We start from the raw sequence: 19,391 nt of genomic DNA on the forward strand, positions 1-19,391 counted from the left end.
ATTTTCTCAGGTTCTCAGCCAGCCCTTTTGCTACGCTATGACGGTAGTAGTAGTTGTGTGCTTTGCACACAGATCTTTTCACAGATGACACTAGATCGCGTGTTTTTTGCTTGTTCTAATTTGTGTGGTCTGTTTTGAACGGAGAGTTCAACAGATTTTGCTTCCTCACTATTTCCCAAATAACCACAGTGGGGTCTCTTCCATCCTTAATCCACTTAGTATCTTACCGGAACCAAATGACATGATTCATTGTCTAATGAAATGATAACAACTGTTTCTCTGCTCTTTCTGAGAGAAACATTCACCTAGCCTTCTTAACCAATTTATTAACTTTTGTAACCATAGTCATTATGACGACATGATCAGTAGTAGTAATAATAATAATAATAATAATAATAATAATAATAATAATAATAATAATAAATAATAATACTAATAATAGCCATAAAGGATGACAACAGATGCATTGGGCCCCTCCTCTGATATATTACCTTAAGAATTGTCCGGACAACTGTCCAGTTCCACGAGAAACCATCCTTGTTTGAGAGAACAGCAGATTCTCTAAGTATGTCATCAAAATCCTTCAGTGTGGGCTGTAAGCAAGAAACAAAATTCTAATATAGGAGATTGTATAGAGGAATGTTACATGCTAGTGTGGAATTTAGTTCATGAAGCATAACAATGCATTATATAAAAAAAAATGGACTGTAGGCTGTGTCTTATTCATCAAAAGCATTCAACCTAAAAACAAAATCTGTGAATCACAAATACAACATACATCCTAAAATAAAGCACACAAAATCTTTCAAGAGCTAAAAAGACATTGAAAATGTGTCTTCAGTAGATTAAAACAGACAAGGACAATAACACATATCTTATGGATGCCATTTATGTAGCAGATGCAGCTTTGGTAAGCCTATTAGATCAGTAAATTATTGAATCTTGCAGACCCTCCATACACGGTTCCTGAAAAATTGTACCTAAATATTAGTGACAAGCACTCTATGTGGCTAGCTGGATTTGTCCTATGAACCACAGAGATGGCCAACTGGCAAAAACTCGCTAATAATGAAAGCGGTTCATTTTTAAGTCAACAGTGAAAGAATTCCACCTGACATAAAAAGTCTTGGGGAGTTAATTGTGACATTAACAGCTATCAGTATAAATAAATTCTTACCGATCAGACCAACTGAATGGAGGGTTTATGGTTCCAATCATGAAACTACATCTGCAAGTATTTACAACAATTGCACCCAAAAGATGGACAGTATGAAAGGGTATCGATGGTTATGTGTGTTAGTTATCAAGAAACACAGAAAACAAATTTCCAATGCACTAGAGTGTATGTTGAACTGAACATAACATTTTTTGTCAGTACATGCTCTCCACAGATTATTTATAATTTTAACTTAACAGTAACACCAGAAAACCTAATGTACAGTCTGTTAGAGAAACGTCCTAAGTCCCTTATTGTTATTGAAACTATACAGTTACAGAGACCTTTTGCAAGTCTCAAACATCTATTATTTATATACACAGACTGAAGCGACAATGACCGGGGTCTCCTGCTCACTAGACAGATGACGCTAACCACTACGTCACTCTGGCACAGTGGCTTTGCACAACTGCACCTACTACCCTAGCATGCCTCCCTCCTCAATCCAAATTCCATTCAGCATCATACAGTTTCATTTCATTAAAGCACCAATCCTGGGTTTCAGGCAGGATCCCCTGTTTCATTCCACAGTGAGGTGCTATTCCAATACTGTTGGAGAACCTTCACAATGCTGTTCGAGTTTACAGGAAATACCAAGTGGAATGAGACATGAATGGGAATTTGGATTGGGTTGGAAGACATGCTGGGGTAGTCCTTGCAGTTGTGCAAAGCCAGTTTGTGAGGGTGGTGTAATGGTTAACACATCAGCTTAGTAAGCAGGAGAGCTGGGTTCAAATCCCAGCATTGGTACAAACCTTGATTCGCCACTGTGTATATACATCACTGTAAATGAATTATTTAACTACAAAGCTACAAAAATTAGCACCATGATATCTGTTGTATGCTAATGTTTATAAAACATAAATGGTCTGGCTGTTATGTGTAATGTTAAAGACCACATCCAAGAACACGGATTGCAAACATTCTGCTGGCCACGTAGCAGGAGTATGGCAAGCAGACACGGCACTTGCATGCAGCACACACTGTCTGCTCGCCATTCTTCCACCAAACAGTTGGCAGAATGTTTACAACCAGCATTCTTGGATATGGTCTCCATCACTAGGTATGGCAACCAGAGCATTGTGCTCCACAAAGAGGTACACTTAAAACTAAGAGTGTATCCTCCAACAAGAGTCAAGCAACATATTACTTCCTCATTTATATAACTTACGAAATAAACATGGCAATTCAGTCAGAGAAATTCCAGTTGCTACAGAGGTTCACTGGTAATCACTCTTCTTGCACATCATTCTCAAATGGAATAGGAGGATGTGTAGGGTTGCGACAGGGAAACAATAGTAAAAGACAACATATTGCCCATGACATACCACATGGTGGCTTGTGCAGTATTAATGTAGGTGTAATAGCTTTTCAGCTTGGTATCATTCAAACATCTTTCTATCCTTCAGCTTCATATTTCTTTGTTTATTTCAGAGATGGAAGTTTGTTACCTTTCTCAGCACACACGCGAGACAGATTGTTGTGAAAACATGCACACTTGCATTTATGAAGCTGACACACTTCAGATTTTTGTCTAGTCATTGATCAATTTTACACACACACACACACACACACACACACACACACACACACACACACACACACACACACACACACACAGAGAGAGAGAGAGAGAGAGAGAGAGAGAGAGAGAGAGAGAGAGAGAGAGAGAGAGAGAGATTTATCTGAAAAAGTACCTGCAGAGAACGTGAATGAGATTTCCTTCCTGGCTGCAGTAGCTGATCCAAGAAGAGGGAGGCAGGAGCAGGTCGCCTGCTCAGTAATGAGTGCAAACGATGAAGTGCTGCAACAGCAGCCAAGGCCCGCTGCTGACACACCTTATCTGCAGTATTAGCAGCATGAGACAGGAGATTGGGCAAGGCTGGAGTCAAGTCACAGCATTCTGGAGGCAGCAACAGATGCACTTTGTGCAACAGTACACCTGAAAATGTAAGGAAAAAAGGCTAAACAAATTATTTCTACACTATACCCACCTAAAAAACCACCACCTCACTTTAATTACAATAATTGTTAAACATGTGCACAAAACTATCAAACTGTGACAATAACAGCTAAATTATAGAAGACAGACAGGTGTGTAGCAAAAATTATTTACGGAGTCTTTGAATCTTTGTTGTTACATAATATGGGTCTTTGCAGCAGTGAAAACAGGGATTAAATGCAACCACAATTTGCTAATGAAACACACTAAACCAGTTTTGTACATGAGAGTAACTTTGTTTACATGGTTTTGTTGGTTCATCCTGATTTAGTTTTGACACATACATACTCACACACACTTTTCATATATGTGGGAAGTATTTACTATCAATACAGAGCCATAAGTATTATAATAAGATCTGCTAGACTTTAAAAATATCTGTATTTTCTACATCACAACAAGTGTTCCACATTTATCAATATATCTTCAGTAGGGCTGGAGTCCTCCAAAGCAGGCCTTCTTACCATCCACTGGAAGAGCTCGAGTATAAACGTCTGGATTAAATCATATTATGGGGCAGTTTATGTGAATATATCTCTGTTGCACCACTATTATTAAATAACTATATGAAGTAGAACTTTAAAAATTTTAGTGTGAATAAAACCCAGAAAAAGCAGATAAGGTTTTAAAAGATAAAGAACCTTAGCCATTGAGATGTGGAAAAAATTTATTGATGAGATATTTAAATGAAAATAATGAAATTTGACAACATTTCCCCATAACTTTGAATTCAACTCTTTTACATAAATGGGCAGATTTGACAGCAATTCTTCAAATAGTATTGACTTCATGAACAGGAATTAATATTAATGAAAAACATCAGATTGATGTGCAAAAGTCCACTTCTGCATAAGCTCCAATATCTATATGGAAAAATCTCAAAGGATATTCAACAGCATTTTAATTTATGAACTATTTTTTTCATGAAAAAATACTTAATAAAATGACTGCTGGTTAACAAGAGATTTTGTAACAGGGTGTATACGGGGACAAGGAAACAAAAATTCGCAGATTATTCCCAGATATCCCGTTTAAAAGTATGCTTTTTCCCGGGCAAAAATACACTTTTTCTGTGCTAAGTGGGAGTAGGTTTTCCATAGATTTTTCCCTCAGGACTGTAAAACTTATCAATCCTTTGAATGGTTAACATTTTATACCCTCGCGTAGAACTTCCCGGAAAAAAAGTAAAGATGGAAGAGAGAAGTTTTGGAAAGACCTTTGATTTGCAGGAGCATATATGCTGCATATTTTCGTATTACAAGAGTATAAATTAGAATTCCACCAAACACAGCGCGTTAGTTTTCAGAGCGTTGAAACCGAGTTTGCCATTTTGTTTTGTAGGCCACTCATATCTCACGTCACATGACCTCACCAGCCAATGACAGCAGATATTCAGAGCACAGGACAAGTATTATAGTCAGTCAATAGCAAGATCACTGGTTACATAGCGTGAACACACAAAAAGGAAAAGTTAATGGTTTACATTAATATACATAGTAAAGTTACAAGAAAAGCTAAGCTTTCACATATAATACTGGTCTCTAAGATTAACAAACTACAACAAAAGCTAAGCTTCCACATGAAATACTGATTTTTTTTGCGTGTGTTATACTTTAAGATATATCACACAAATGTGCCAGTACATTTAAAATTATGACATAAATGTCTGGGATCGAAATTCTTGGAAGTGGCTGGTCCTCAAAGTGTTCAGTTTTAAACATACTGTGATTCAAGAAATTCATCCCACTTTCTCACACGTAACATAATTCATCTTGCGTAAAAAGAAATTTACTTTGAAAGTAACATTTTTCGAACCACCGTTCGCAATACTTTCTGGAGACTGTTAGAAATAGGTTCGATTTACCAGTTGCCCGAGAGCGCCAGAAAATAGGCATTATTGCACGTACACAGCTGCAGTGGTGTAGGAAAACCGCATGTTCATATGTATAAAGCACTAAGAGAGCTTACATGAACCACACTAAAATGCATAATTCAGCTTGAAGTGCACATTGGTTTTTTCCAGGTTTACAATGATATTAAGGTTTTCAGTGTGGTTTTTGGGATGTAAATTTTCTTGTGGTACCAGTACTCTACGATCCCATTTTTGGTTTTTTATTATGGCATAATGCCATACATGGAAGAAGATGATAACGTGCACTTGAAATTCAGCGAACAGTTGGAACTAGCCAATACTGTGGAAAGAAACACTTCGTTTCAAATAAAATAATTGCCTCTGCGGAAAGATTTAAGCCAAATTTCTTTAGCAAACTTACAAAAATAACTTCACTGTTCTGCATGGCGATTAATGCTCGACTGCTAATAACTTGGAAATAAAATAAAATCATAAAACTGAAACTAATAATATATTTTTGCACTCCGTAGTTATGTGAATGTAATTTACTTCACTTGATAGCTCCCGGCCACAGAAATACTCTTTGTTTTCATTTGACATAGGAGCTGTAAACAAAACGAAATCACTTAACGCAAACAAGGGTCACGTAGAGATCAACACCCTCCCCACTACAACTCAGACAATTCTGCGCATGCGCGAATCTGGCAGCTAGGGCATGTGATAAAAAATTTTCTTGTTGGCATCTGGCTGCTTGCTGCTACTAACGAACCTAATGTGAACAGTTGCGACGTCATGCAGCAAGCACTTTATTGTTGCGAAGAATTACATAGTCTTCACCCTACGGCCTTTGACATATTTTTGCTATTTGCAGACGCTTGTGCATGCTCGGTGTTTTGTTGTTGAAAATTATGCATTTCCTTTGCCACTAAAGTTCCCCCCCCCCCCCCTTCTTGTTTATATTTTATTCTGCTGTATCATTCTCCAGTAGCAGGAGAATCAATTCTTACCAGTCAAAATTACAAAAATTTAACTGAAAGCTAAAACAATGAAAAATTCTCAGAATTTGGAAAATTCCTGGTTTTCTCCCAGATGAAAAAAATCCCGGGTTTTTCCCGGATTTCCCGGTTGTCCTGCGTCGTATACACCCTGTATAAGTATTGCTGATGTAAAAGCTTCCTACAGAAAATTTGTGTAGCCCTAACACTACACAAGGTGTTTCAAAAAGTTTGGATCTTTTATATGCATTCACATACAACCTTTCACAAATATTCAATGTGCCCTCCATTGGATGTACAACAAACATCCACAAGGTTGTAAAACACAACTAATACATTTGAGAGCATGTGGGTTACTGCATTCACTTCTGATGTTACACTTTGTCCCAGCTCACTCAATGTTGTTAGAAGGGAAGAAACACAGACAGAGTCTTTCTCCTACCCCCCTCCAAAAAAAATTCATATACCATGAGATCAGGTGACCTCTGAAGCCAATGATACAATGCAATATCTGTACACCACTTACAGCTCATCTATCACTGAGGCAGCTCATTGTTAATATATACTCTTATTTGCAGATGGCAGTATAGTGGTGATCCAACTTGTTGAAAATCAAATTTAGACATGTTCTTGCAAATTGTGGACAATGTCAGATCTCAAATATATTCAGCTACATTATTCTTCTAACTGTATTTCTGCAAAAAAGAACAGGTCACGAATTTTTTCTCAGGAAACAGCATAACACACATGAAGCTTCAAAAGTCTCTCTCATGCACAACTATGGTGTGTGGCTGATGAGTTCTCAGCATTATGATGTGGCCGTTCACTTTTCCACTTAAATGGATGTAGCCTCATCACTGAATATTAAGTGTGAAAGGAAACTTCTCTTCCACCTTCATCCTCAGAATGAATTCACAAAACTACACATTATTGTCTGTCTTCATTTTCATGGGCTTGTAGCAAATGAATCCTTATGGTTTGAATCATTATCACCACATAACACCCCGGAGACACACATGAGGAATGACTAACTCTGGGCTGGCGTGATGTGTAGACTTTTATTGATAACATGGAAAACTGTTGAGTGTTCTCTCTGTCTTTAATGAGCACATGGTGGGCAACTTGTGGCTATCTCCTTTTATAAACAATCAGTGCCTTGAATTGGCTGGTGTCATTGTCAGATGTTTTGTGCTGTAGTAGATAGTAGTGTTGTACTCTCAATGAAATCATGTTGTACGCATGTGACTGAATTGTTCCTGGTTAAGATGTGAACATCAAGAAAGTGCAAAGAAGGGCAGTTTGTTTTGTATTACTGCAAAATGGGGAAGTGTGTCACAAATACGATACATGAATTGGGGTGGAAACCACTAAACCAAAGGCGTATTTCAATGTAGCGAGATCTTTTCATGAAATTTCTATCTCCAACTTTCTCCTCCAAATAAAACATTATATTGTTCATGACCACCTATAAATGGAGAAATGATCATCATAATAAAATAAGAGAAATCAGAGTTCGCACAGAGATATTCAAGTGTTCATTTTTTCCCAAGTGCTGTTCAAGAGTGGAATGGTAGAGAAATAGTGTGAAAGTGGTTTGATGAAAACACTGTCATGTTCTTAAGTGTGAATTGCAAAGTACACATGTGGACATAGACGCAGAACAAAAAAGGCCTTTTGTTGCTGCATTATTGCCATCTCGAATCTGGATGCATTACGTAATGAATGAGTAAGAGAGCTAGCTACACCAGGGAGACCTTTGCTGGCAAATACCCGAACAGGCAACTTACAACCAGTGCCAAGGTAAACTTTTAATGTATATGTACAAGTTAAAATTTAGTTCACATTTCTATTTTCAATTGCATAGAAGAGAGGGTCTTGTGAAATTGGATGAATCTTATTGCAATACATTGTAGCAATACAAAACATTTATTTATTTATTTATTTGTCTTTTATAAATTCCATCATGAAAGAGAATGTGGAGAAGGGATGAGATGGAGTCAAGGTACAAATCAGAAGATAAAAGCAGCTGTAGGAAACTAATTCTGTACACTAAACTAACAACAAACTGTAACTGAACAGCTATACGTTATTTGTGCATATTTAAGCTAATTTTACATGGTAAAAACAACTGATGCTCCCTCCGTTTTATTAAGTAACTGCTGTTATCTGTCACTGCTGATTTAATATTCACATGACCAAATTCAGAGTTGCAAAAATTAACAGAGTTTCAATATATGAAGCCTACTTACAATGCCACGTTTGTTTCTCATGCAGCTAATAGGAACTTTCAGTCCTTCAACCTACAGGGATTTCCAGCTCCTTTCTATTGATCAATGAGCAATCTTAACTTTTAACTTCTGTCATCCAGTCCATCACGTGCCACAGATAAATAATTAAGACCTCAAGAAGTGGGATAATGGATTAACACCCTGTTGTCACCAAGGTGCCATGTTCTTTATAAAATAAAACCATCAGTACAACCAGCCTGTTCAATGTCTGGTCACTGTGAAGAACAGTAATTACAACATATATTTTTGTCATTTCTCTACTACACAGGAAAACTTTTTTCGAGCTTAGACTACAAAGCACGTACCCCCCCCCCCCCTCTCTCTCTTTCTCTCTCTCTCTCTCTCTCTCTCTCTCTCTCTCTCTCTCTCTCACCAGCCAACCTATGCCTCTATATGCACAACACCGGTGTTGCATTTCGGCAAGTGGACTGGGTAGGAAGTGGACTAGGTAAGACTGTATGTTGTTTTAAGTGAGGGGGCAGACTATCTAGGGGTGGAAGTTGTGTTGAGTGAGATGGGTAGAGGGAGAGAGAGGTGGAAGACACTGTTTTGTCTGCTAGCAATGCGGGAGGGAGGGGTGGCATGTGCACAAGCTAGGCATGAGATGTATGATTGTTGGATCTGGTTGGAAGCGGCGGGCACTGAAAGTGATGTGGGGGCATGAATTGGGAGGGGGTGCAGGATGGAGGAAGGAGATACTGTTGGGTGGAGATGTGGGGACAGGGGATTAATGGAGTTGAGGTCAGGAGGGTTATGGGAGTGAAGGATGTGTTGCAAGGATAACTACCATCTGTAAGGTTCAGTAAAGTTAGTGGTTGAGGGAAGGAGCCAAATGGACCAGGGAGAAATGATCGAAACCCTTGCTTATATGATTCAGCTGTTCCAGGCCAAAATGATATTGGGTGACAAAGAGGGCACTCCTTTGTAGACAATTCTTGGGAAGGGGGGATTAGGGGTATGTGAGGATACGGCACGAGAAATCTGTTTATCTTTGTGCACTAGAATTTGGGGGAGGGGGGGGCAGGTAGAGCCTGTCTGTGAAAGCCTTTGGCATACTGAGCAACAAGGGAGTCCTCATCACTGCAGATATGACATCCAAGTGGCCAGGCAGTATGGGAGCGGCTTTTTGGTGTAGAAGGGATGACATCTGCCAAAATACAGGTACTGTTGGCGGTTAGTGCGTATAATGTGGATAGCTGTGTGAAAGGAGCCATCACAGAGGTGAAAGTGAACGTCCAGGAAATCTAGTAAATTTTCTTTCTTTTTTGTGTGCGTTATTAACGACTCAGCACTTCTACCCTTGGTAAGTTGTCTCCTTTATTCCTAAAGTATTTACATTCTACCAGAACTTACCTGCAAAATCACACAGAAAAACTTACATTTTTGTTCTGTGACACTGAATCTCAGGCAACTGTCATTTGTATTTTTAACAGGTTTTATGGGAAACTTAGTTATTTGCTTGTTTAGAATCTTACAAGTTTTAAAGTACTGTACAATTACATTCATTGCCACTAATTGTTAAGATTTCTTTTAGTTTCATCAGGGCAGACATCACGACATCTCCAGCTCGATCTGCTTTATTTCTTACGGCTGACAGTGCACTGTTTCATGGATCATAATGATAGATTACTACAGCATTCTGAATGACATATTCATTTCCAAAGCCATGAAACAAAACATTGACACAATGCCATAATGGTTCAAATTTGTAAAATTGGTCCTTAATGGAATATGAGATCATCATGGGCAAGAACAAGGATTGAACTTTGTCGATTCTCAGGTAACTGTTCAGCTCAGAATCGGAATTACACACACACCAGATTTCTATTGTACCTAATGGATTCTGGGAGATTCAACAAAATTCAAAGTTATTTTCCACAAGGGGACACAGATTTTTAACTCTCGTCCTAGGGGTTTCAATAATATAAAGGAGAAACTGTGAAACAGGACAGACTATTTACTGTGCACGACGTCACAGAGGTGATTCTTAAAAGTTTGATACCAGATAGATTTCTTGTTAAGCCATGTCCACACCAGCCACGCACAAACGAACGGAGCAGAGTGTTCGTAGGTGCACAGCATGGTTCCAGTGTGCATGCATGCATGCTCATCAGTAAAAACAGAAAAGGAAACTCCGAAAATTTCAAGTATTGCTTTCACAGTTGTTTATCAGTAGCTGAAGGGGTAAAACGTAGAACATGGTGTCAGTGGGGGGCACCACTGCTGAAAAGTCGAAAGATATACAGCGGAAATAGCTTACTTACAGGACATACCAACTGGAATGAGCAGCTAACTACACACCAAATACAGACTAAGAGTAAACCAAGAAGATGGAAGTAATGAGGAGTAGCAGAATGAGATTAATGAGAAAATTATCATCAAAATTGGGAACCACAAAGTAGGCAAAGTGGCGGAAGACTAGTACCTTGGAGGAAAAATAACACACACTAAATGAAGAAAGAAGGACATAAATAACAAACTAGCACAGGCAAAGAAGGCATTCCTGTCCAAAAGGTGCCTACTAGTAACAAACATCAACTTTCATTTGAGGAAGATGTGGATGCACATCTGGAGCACAGCTTTGTATGGAAATAAATCACAGCTGTGGACAAACTGGAAAAGACGAGAATAGAAGTCTCTGAGATGTTTCGCTACAGAAGGATATTGAAAATTAAGTGATCTCATTAGGTAACACATCATCTTCATACGAAATAAAGAGGTTGTCTGCAGAATTGGCAAAAGAGGAAACATGTGTAAAACACTGACAAGTGTGTGTGTGAGAAATCTTATGGGACTTAACTGCTAACGTCATCAGTCCGTAAGTTTAAACACTACTTAACCTAAATTATCCTAAAGACAAACACACACACCCATGCCCGAGGGAGGACTTGAACTTCCGCCGGGACCAGCCACACAGCCCATGACTGCAGCACCTTAGACCACTTGGCTAATCCCACACGACTAAACACTGACAAGAAGAAAGGACAGGATGATAGGACTCATGTTAAGATATCAGAAATAACTTATATGGTACTAGAGGAAGCTGTACAGCGTGAAAACTGTAGGGGAAGACAGAGATTTGGAAGACATCCAATAATAACTAAGGATGTTGGGTGCAAGTACTAGTCTGAGGTGAAATGGCTGGCACAGGAGAGGAATTCCTGGTGGCTGCATCAAACCAATTAGAAGTCAGATGACCCCAAAAAATTGATAGAAAGTTTGAACATTTTTATAACATGTCAATGGAGCACTTCTAACACTTGGTCAGTTTGACTCAACCAGTAATAAAGAAGCAAGAGGCAGACTACAGAAATGCAATGTTGTTTTAAAAAGAGAAGAGCAATAACACTGCATTTTTTGGATTTGTTGAAAGTTTGACATCTCTCTTCAAAGTGTCCAAGCAAAGACTCTCAATGACTGTACCTGAAGTGCACAAGGCTCTTAATGATGCACTAAAAGATATATGTTTTTTTATTTCAAATTTTCATTACCAGTGTAACTTAGGAGATAAAATTGTTACCAAATTGCTGCACAGAGCCACACTACTGATATAAAAACACATGCTGTTCTCCTCAATAGGGCGACTGGGCTATCTGACATGGACAATATAGAGGTGCAGGGGTCAAAGATGATTGGCAGGACAGTGATTCAGAGTTGTGCTCAAGTGTGTGATGAGCATCTTGTTTTTTATTTTATATGTGGCAATCATGATACACTGACAGAAAAGAAACCCTAACATCAAAAAATAATTAATGTAGAGTAATGAAATTTTGGGAATACATTTCTCTAGGTAAAATATTTAACATTGCAAGATCACAGGTTAATGTAACTGTGAGAAAAGCAATTGCAAATGTGAAATGCTAGTACATTAATAACTGGTAACTGTCAGATTGTTGAATGCAAGCATGCAAACGTACATGAATTGCGACAGACAGATGTCAGATGTCAGTTTGTGGGATGGAGTCCCATGCCTGTTGCACCTGGTTGGTCAATACTGAGACAGTTAATGTTGGTTGCGGATGACGTTGCAGCTGTTGTCTGATGCTGTCCCATACATACTTGATTGGAGACAGATCTGGTGATCGAGCAGGCGAAGCCAACATGGTACACTTTGTAGAGCAAGTTAGGTTACAAAGTGGTATGTGAGTGTTATCCAGTAGGAAAGCACCACTGGGAATGCTATTCAGAAACAGAAGCACAACAAGTCGAATAACCACTGTCACACAAATTTGCAGTCAGAGTGTGTGGGATAACCACGAAAATGCTCCTGCTGTCATATGAAATCGCACCTAAGACTATACCTCAAGGTGCAGGTCTATTATGTCTATGCTGCAGACATCACCTGGCCACCTCCTAACCAACTGATGGCCATCACCGGTACTGAGGCAGAACTGGCTTTCATCAGAAAACACGTCAGACCTCCACTCCACCCTCCAATGAGCTCTTGTCTGACACCACTGAAGTCACTGAAGGCGGTGGTTTGGGATCAGTGGAATGCACACTACAAGGCATCTGGCTTGAAGCTTTCCTTGAAGTAACGGATTTTTAACAGTTTGTTCTGTCACTGAGGTGCCAACTGCTGCTCAATTGCTGCTACAGACCACAGTACGATGCACCACAGCCACATGTTGAACATGACAATCATCTCTCTCTGTAGAGCCATGTGGCTATCTGGAGCCCGTCTTCTTACTGCCATAGCTTCCTGTGACCACCACATCCAGCAATCATGTACACTGGCTATGTTCCTGTCAAGTTTTCCTGCAATATCACAGAAGGAATATCCAGCTTCTCACAGACCTAGTACATGACCTCATTCAAACTCAGTGAAGTTTTGATAATGGTGTCATTGTTGCTTTAAAGTCATTTTTGACTAACATCAACTCACTACATCCAATCTCAAAGGTAACTAATGCTCACAAATATTACAATGCATATTTAAAGCAAACCTGATTTGCATCCTCATAGGGGTGCTACCAGCGCCACTGTTATGCGACTGATGTGGAATCTGAAGAGACGTCATTTTTCATATACAGAAACATGCCTACCAACTTTTGTTTATCTCTTCACAACTCTTCCTTGGTGCTGGGATTCCCCTCCCCCTGCCCCCTCTTCCACCAGTGCATTTTGGATTAAACAATCCTAGCTGATCTTAGTATAGATTTAATAAGTTTTCTGATAATTTCCCTCAAAACTCAGTATGGGATAAAATATAAATTAATTTCTGCATCTCCTGCATGTACATTATCATCTCGTGATGACAAGAAACCCTGTCCAAATAAAGCAAGCATGAACAAAACTTTTTCTTTGATGTAATGAAACTATGTGAAAGTTTTTCATTGTTGCTCAACAGAGCGGTGTGATTTGCCGTCCACATAGAATGTGATGCACTGCCACTAGACACCTTTTTTCTTGGTTTTTCAGGGGATTGCATGGCACGTCTGATATGGACGTGGCTTCGGAGAAGTTGCTACTACTGAAATACTACACTTTAAGTAATGATGACAAGTGTACTACAGGAAGACCAAAATTTCTGAAGAAACCCACAAAATAGTGTAAGTATAGGTGACATTCTCTATCAACAATTTTTCACATTTTGTTTCTGATAACACAAGAAAGGATGGTATTACAGCTTTTACAACAATTAACGGACCTCCAATATGTCAGAGAAACTAGCTTAGCCATCAGAAAAGATTTGAATTAAGTCCAGTACAAACTAAGACTTCCAAAAACTCCAACTTCATCTGCCTGACAAACATCTACCATTCTATGAAGCAATTCTGAAGTGGCATATAAAGGACAACAGCCAGCATGACAAGTGAATACACTCCAAACACTGATTAATGCAGGACTGTACATGTTATACTGTATGCAATCAAGATAATGTTGTTTGGTTGGTTGGTTGGTTGGTTGGTTGAGGGGAGGGGACCAAACAGTGAGGTCATCGGTCCCATTGGATTAGGGAAGTAAGGGAAGGGAGTCAACTGTGCCTTTTAAAGGAACCATCCCAGCATTTGCCCGAAGCGGTTTAGAGAAACCACGGAAAACTAAATCAAGATGGCCGAACGCGGGTTTGAACCATTGTCCTCCCAGATATGAGTCCAGTGTCCTAATAATGTGCCACCTCGAATGTGAATAAAATGGAGTGTGCAATTGCAGTATCTGTTACATGATCAGTTTCCAGATTTTAATGATTAATTACATTACCAAAATATAACATTATGAATTAAGTCTATTGTCTGAACATCACAACATAAGAATGCCATTAAAAAAGCCCATATATAGTTATTGCAGAATGCCGTTAAAAAAGCCCATATAGTTATTGCAGTATTTAAACAATTTTTTTTTTCCAGTTGCCCACATGTGTGCTTGTTGATGTCAGTCTCTTTAAAAATTGATTTGAGGATACAAGACAAGCCTGGAAATTTTATGGATAATGATCTGGAATCTGTATATAACAGAAGTAAAGAAATTCATAAAAAGTAAAGAATGAACTTTTCAAGCATACAGAGAGTCTTAATTTCTGCCTCTCTTATTGCCAGAAAATTTTATTTACTTACCTAGGAGCATAGTAGCACGAACAGATATATAAAGATCTGAAGTAACAATAACTTCAACAATAGCCTCCAGAAGGCCTGTTTCTACAAATATGTACATTAGCAGAGCCATGTGTACTTCAGAAAGGTTTGGCCTGAAATGAACAAAGAGGAAAAAATTAAACCTTTTAATGATTTACATACAAATACAGGTCAAAATATATTCACCTTTTATATCCTATTGATAGTTTTATTTCTGCACAGATAACATTTATATTTATTTTTCACCTAATGACAAACATTACTGTAGATTAAGAGCTATGGTAACGAAAGTCCTGACAGAATGTAAATAATTTAGTAGCAAAGGGAGCAAATCTTCGAATAGTGGAGGTGCTGAGTCATTGACAGGCACACAAAAAGAAAGAAATGCTCTGCTAACTTTTCGCTACTGTTCTACTGTTAACACCCCCCCCCCCCCCCTTACACACACACACACACACACACACACACACACACACACACACACACAACTGTGTAGATACATTGTTGTGTCAGTTTAACCACCAATGCCAGGACTGCGGTTTTGCAGGCAGACTGGGGTGAGTGGGATTTTGTTGGGTGGGGAGGATAGAAGGAGAAAGAATTGGAAGTGAGAGGAGGGGTTGGGGAAGTGTAGTTGATAGCTTGGAGGGAGAGAGCAAATGTGTTGAACAGAGATGTGGGAGGGAGTGGCAGCAAGTACACAGGATAGGAATGTGACACATGGGCACTAGAGCCAATAAACTCATGCAGTGCATGATGACGATGATGTGGGGGCATGGATTGGGATGAAGGGTCAGGACAGGGGAAGGAATGCTCTTATCTGTGTAGCTCAGAAAAGCTGATGCTGGAGGAAAATGATCCAGATGGTATGGGTTGTGAATCAGCCATTCAACTCGAGCATGTTGTGCTCAGCAGTGTGTTCTGCCATTGGGTGGTCTTCTCTGCTCTTGGCCACAGTGTGGCAGTGGCCATTCATTCTGGTGGACAGCTGGTTGGTGGTCATACCCACATATAATGCTGCGCAGAAATTTCAGAAGAGCTGGTATATGACATGGCTGATTTCATAAGTGGCCTTGCCTCTCATGGGATAGAATAAGCCTGTGAAAGGACTTTAGTAGGATGTTCTGGCTTGGTGGGTGAATCAGGTAGCGATGAGTGGAGTGCTCCATTGCAGCTGGTTCTTGAGTGTGGTGGTAGGATTCAAAGGGTGTAAGGATATGGAGCAAGGAAACTGTTTGTGGGTTAGGTTTGGGGGTACTGCCTGTCTGTGAAGGCCTTTGTTAGACCTTCAGTATACTGCACAAGCGAATTCTCATCACTGCACAGAAGTCACCCACATGGGGCCAGGCTAAATTGGTACAATTTTTTGTTGTGAAAGGGGTGACAGCTGTCATGATGCAGATCCAGGAAGATAGCATGTTGGGCTGAAGAGAACCAGCTGAAGCAGATTGCTGAGAAGATTGTGGAGGTATGAGGAAGGGTGTCTTTGTCCTGCATTCAGATCAATGAATCTGAACCATACAATGAGTTTGAGGCTTTGGAGGCTAGGAAGGTTTCCTCTAGATGGCCCATAAGCAGACTGGCATTGGTGCCCATGACCATGCCATAGATTTGTTTATATATCTTCCCCTCAAAAGGTAAGTAGTTGCGTGAGAGCATGTAACTGGTTAGATGTATTACGAATAAGGTAGTGGAGTTTGGGTCAAAATAGTGGTCAATGGCATCAAGGCCATGGAAACAAGAGATATTGGTGTACAGGGAGGCAGCATTTAAGTGACAAGCAGGGATCCACTTGGTAATGTGATGTGGATGGTCAATAGTCAGTGGAGGAATGGGTTTGTACATCTGATATGAGTGGATAGGCTACAGGTAATTGGTTGGAGGTGCTAGTTGATAAGAGACAAAATTCTTTCAGCAGGAGTAGAGTAACCAGCTACAATGGGGTGCCCAGGATTGTCAGGTTTATGAATTTTGAGAAGCATGTCAAAGGTTGGTGAGCTGGGAAACACTGATGTGAGGAGAGAGAGAGAGAGAGAGATTCAGGGGAAAAATCCTGAGACGAAACTAAGGATTTGAGTAGGGATTGGAAGTTGTGTTAGTCTTCGAAGATAGGAAGACTATGCCAGAGCTTGTTTGTGGAACTGTTAGATGGAAGACAGAAGCCTTCTGCCATGTAGTCACTGTGATTCTTAGCAACATTAGTGGGGTCTTTGCCTACAGGAAGAATGATTAAATCAGGGTCATTATTGAGGTTGCAAATTGTTGCTCTTTCTTCTGCTGAGATGTTTGTTTTCTTGGGAAGGGACCTGGGGAAGGATGGCGAGGCCAAGTTGGAGGTAAGGAATTACAGGAAGGTGAATTGCGGGGTGGTTAGGTGGAGGAGGGGGAGTGTTACAATCGGATGGTAGTACGAACAGGAAGATGCATGATTCAGTGTTGGGATGAGATAGGCTTTGGTTGGAAGGACTGCTAGCAAAAAAGGGTTTCCACTGTAGGGATCAGAGGAGTGTAGGTCTTTGACAAGACCAGCCTAGTTTACCGAGCAAGGTGGCGCAGTGTTTAGTACACTGGACTCGCATTCGGGAGTACAACGGTTCAATCAGGGGTCCGGCCATCCTGATTTAGGTTTTCTGTGATTTTCCTAAATTGCTCCAGGCAAATGCTGGGATAGTTCCTTTGAAAGCGCACAGCCAACTTCCTTCCCTGTCCTTCCCTAATCCAATGAGACCATGACCTCGCTGTTTGGTCTCTTCCCCCAAACAACCCAACCCAATCCAGCATGGGGAATTTGGGTGTGGGGCTAAAAGTGAAACCTTCAGAGAGGACTGAAACTTCATTAGGATTGAAATTTCTGATGGATACGTTAACAACAATGTTTTGGGTGTGTTTAGGTTCTGGGCTTCATGAAAGGAAGTGAATTTTTTAGGATGTGGAAAATGTCAGCAAGGCAGGGTCTGGGTACTATGAGGGATTGATGTGGGGGCTCACTGGGGGTAGTACAGGTGTTGATGGACAGTGGTGCCATGAGGTGGGTGCAAGATGTCAAGAAATTTAATAATTATTGGAGGTGGGATCTGAAGTGCTCTCCCATGGGTTGAAGAAAAGGGTTTCAATTTGGGAAATATAGTGTAGGTAGTTGCGATTGCACAGCAACAGTTCCTTGTGAAGGGAGCACAGAAGGTTCTGGAAAGCCTGTGCCATGGAGACTTGTTTCTGTAGTAACAGGTTTGAGAGGGAGAGGTGCTGGCGAAATATGAAGATTTGGAGGTCATTGTGAAAGGAAGGGGTGGAACCAAGAGAAGGGAATTTTTTTGGTTAGGTCATGGAGGGGGGGGGGGGGGGAGATTCCATGGCTTAGGCACCATTTAACCATTTAAGGAACAGGATGTGGCACTGGATTCTAGGGATAGAGAAAATTTTCTGAACTGATGCAGACATATGGCACAGGAGTCCACTTACTTAGGATGGGATGTCGGGGAGGGGGTACTGGAGGGGAGGAGTGGGCGACATGGGAAAGATACAAATGAAAGAGTCAGATCGTTGTAAAGGGAACTATGCATAACAAGGCACAAGTTCAGTAAATGAAAAGGTTAAAAGAAATGGTGTTGAAGACAGTAGCATAGCTCTGCGACATGAGGATATTAGTTTGCACATTACACATTTGCTATTGCAGCACACGATGGGCAGAAGGGAGGGAAAGAAGAACAGATGTAAAATCATGACAGGAGCAATGCTTTAGGAGGGGTGGGTTAATTTGGAGATGAAACATAGTAATTTGCTGCTTGGATAATGTTCAACTAAGATCCGATTGACAGGTGGTTCACAGAACAGCTTGCGCTAGAGTCAAAGTGGTCGTGACTGGTGCTTCTGGCTGTCACAAAAGTCATTCACAACCACACTGGCCAGGGCCACTGGTGTGTGAGTGTAACAAATTTGAGAAGGAAAACAAAGGGAAAGATATGGACAGAAAATGTGGCAGAGACAAAGCAGATGTGAATTGTGGGACAGTAACAAATAACTGGTGACATGAGATCTGAGATGGAAGGGAGACACTAGGAGATATAAATATGGCAAGAAAAGTTGTGGCAGAATAATTTAGGATTAAGGGTGGCCACTCACTGAATAGTAGAGGCATTAAGTTGTCGACAGGCGCACAAAAAAGAATGAAAGTTTTGCTAATTTATGGCTGAATCCTTTGATGACCCATCACTATCTCTCCCACCATGCCTCTAACTCCAAACCACCTATCTCATTCCTTATACATCTAACCAATTACATCCTCACACACAACTTCTCCTTTGAGAGGAGGGTATAAAAACAACTTTGCGGCACATCCATGAGCAACCACATGGCTCCATCCCACACCGATCTCTTCGTGGGCCATCTAGAGAAAATGTTGCAGGCCTCCTAAAATACCAAACCCCTTGCCTGGTTCAGGTTTACTGAATATATCGTCATGATCT

The 19,391-nt window shown here is 40.2% G+C and overlaps 1 protein-coding gene across 1 annotated transcript in view; it reads right to left on the reverse strand.

Moving 5' to 3' along the window:
• Positions 1-491: 491 nt before the first annotated feature.
• Positions 492-19,391, reverse strand: part of LOC126317525 (rapamycin-insensitive companion of mTOR-like) — a gene marked incomplete at both ends in the record, with an annotated part of 38,613 nt that continues 19,713 nt past the window's right edge. Inside the window, 3 exons of the mRNA XM_049993197.1 lie at positions 492-593; positions 2,914-3,158; positions 14,911-15,041. Coding sequence (XP_049849154.1) covers positions 492-593; positions 2,914-3,158; positions 14,911-15,041 — 478 coding nt within the window. The remainder of the gene's footprint in view (positions 594-2,913; positions 3,159-14,910; positions 15,042-19,391) is intronic.

Source organism: Schistocerca gregaria, unplaced genomic scaffold (assembly GCF_023897955.1).
Source record: "Schistocerca gregaria isolate iqSchGreg1 unplaced genomic scaffold, iqSchGreg1.2 ptg000633l, whole genome shotgun sequence".
Lineage (NCBI taxonomy): Eukaryota > Metazoa > Arthropoda > Insecta > Orthoptera > Acrididae > Schistocerca > Schistocerca gregaria.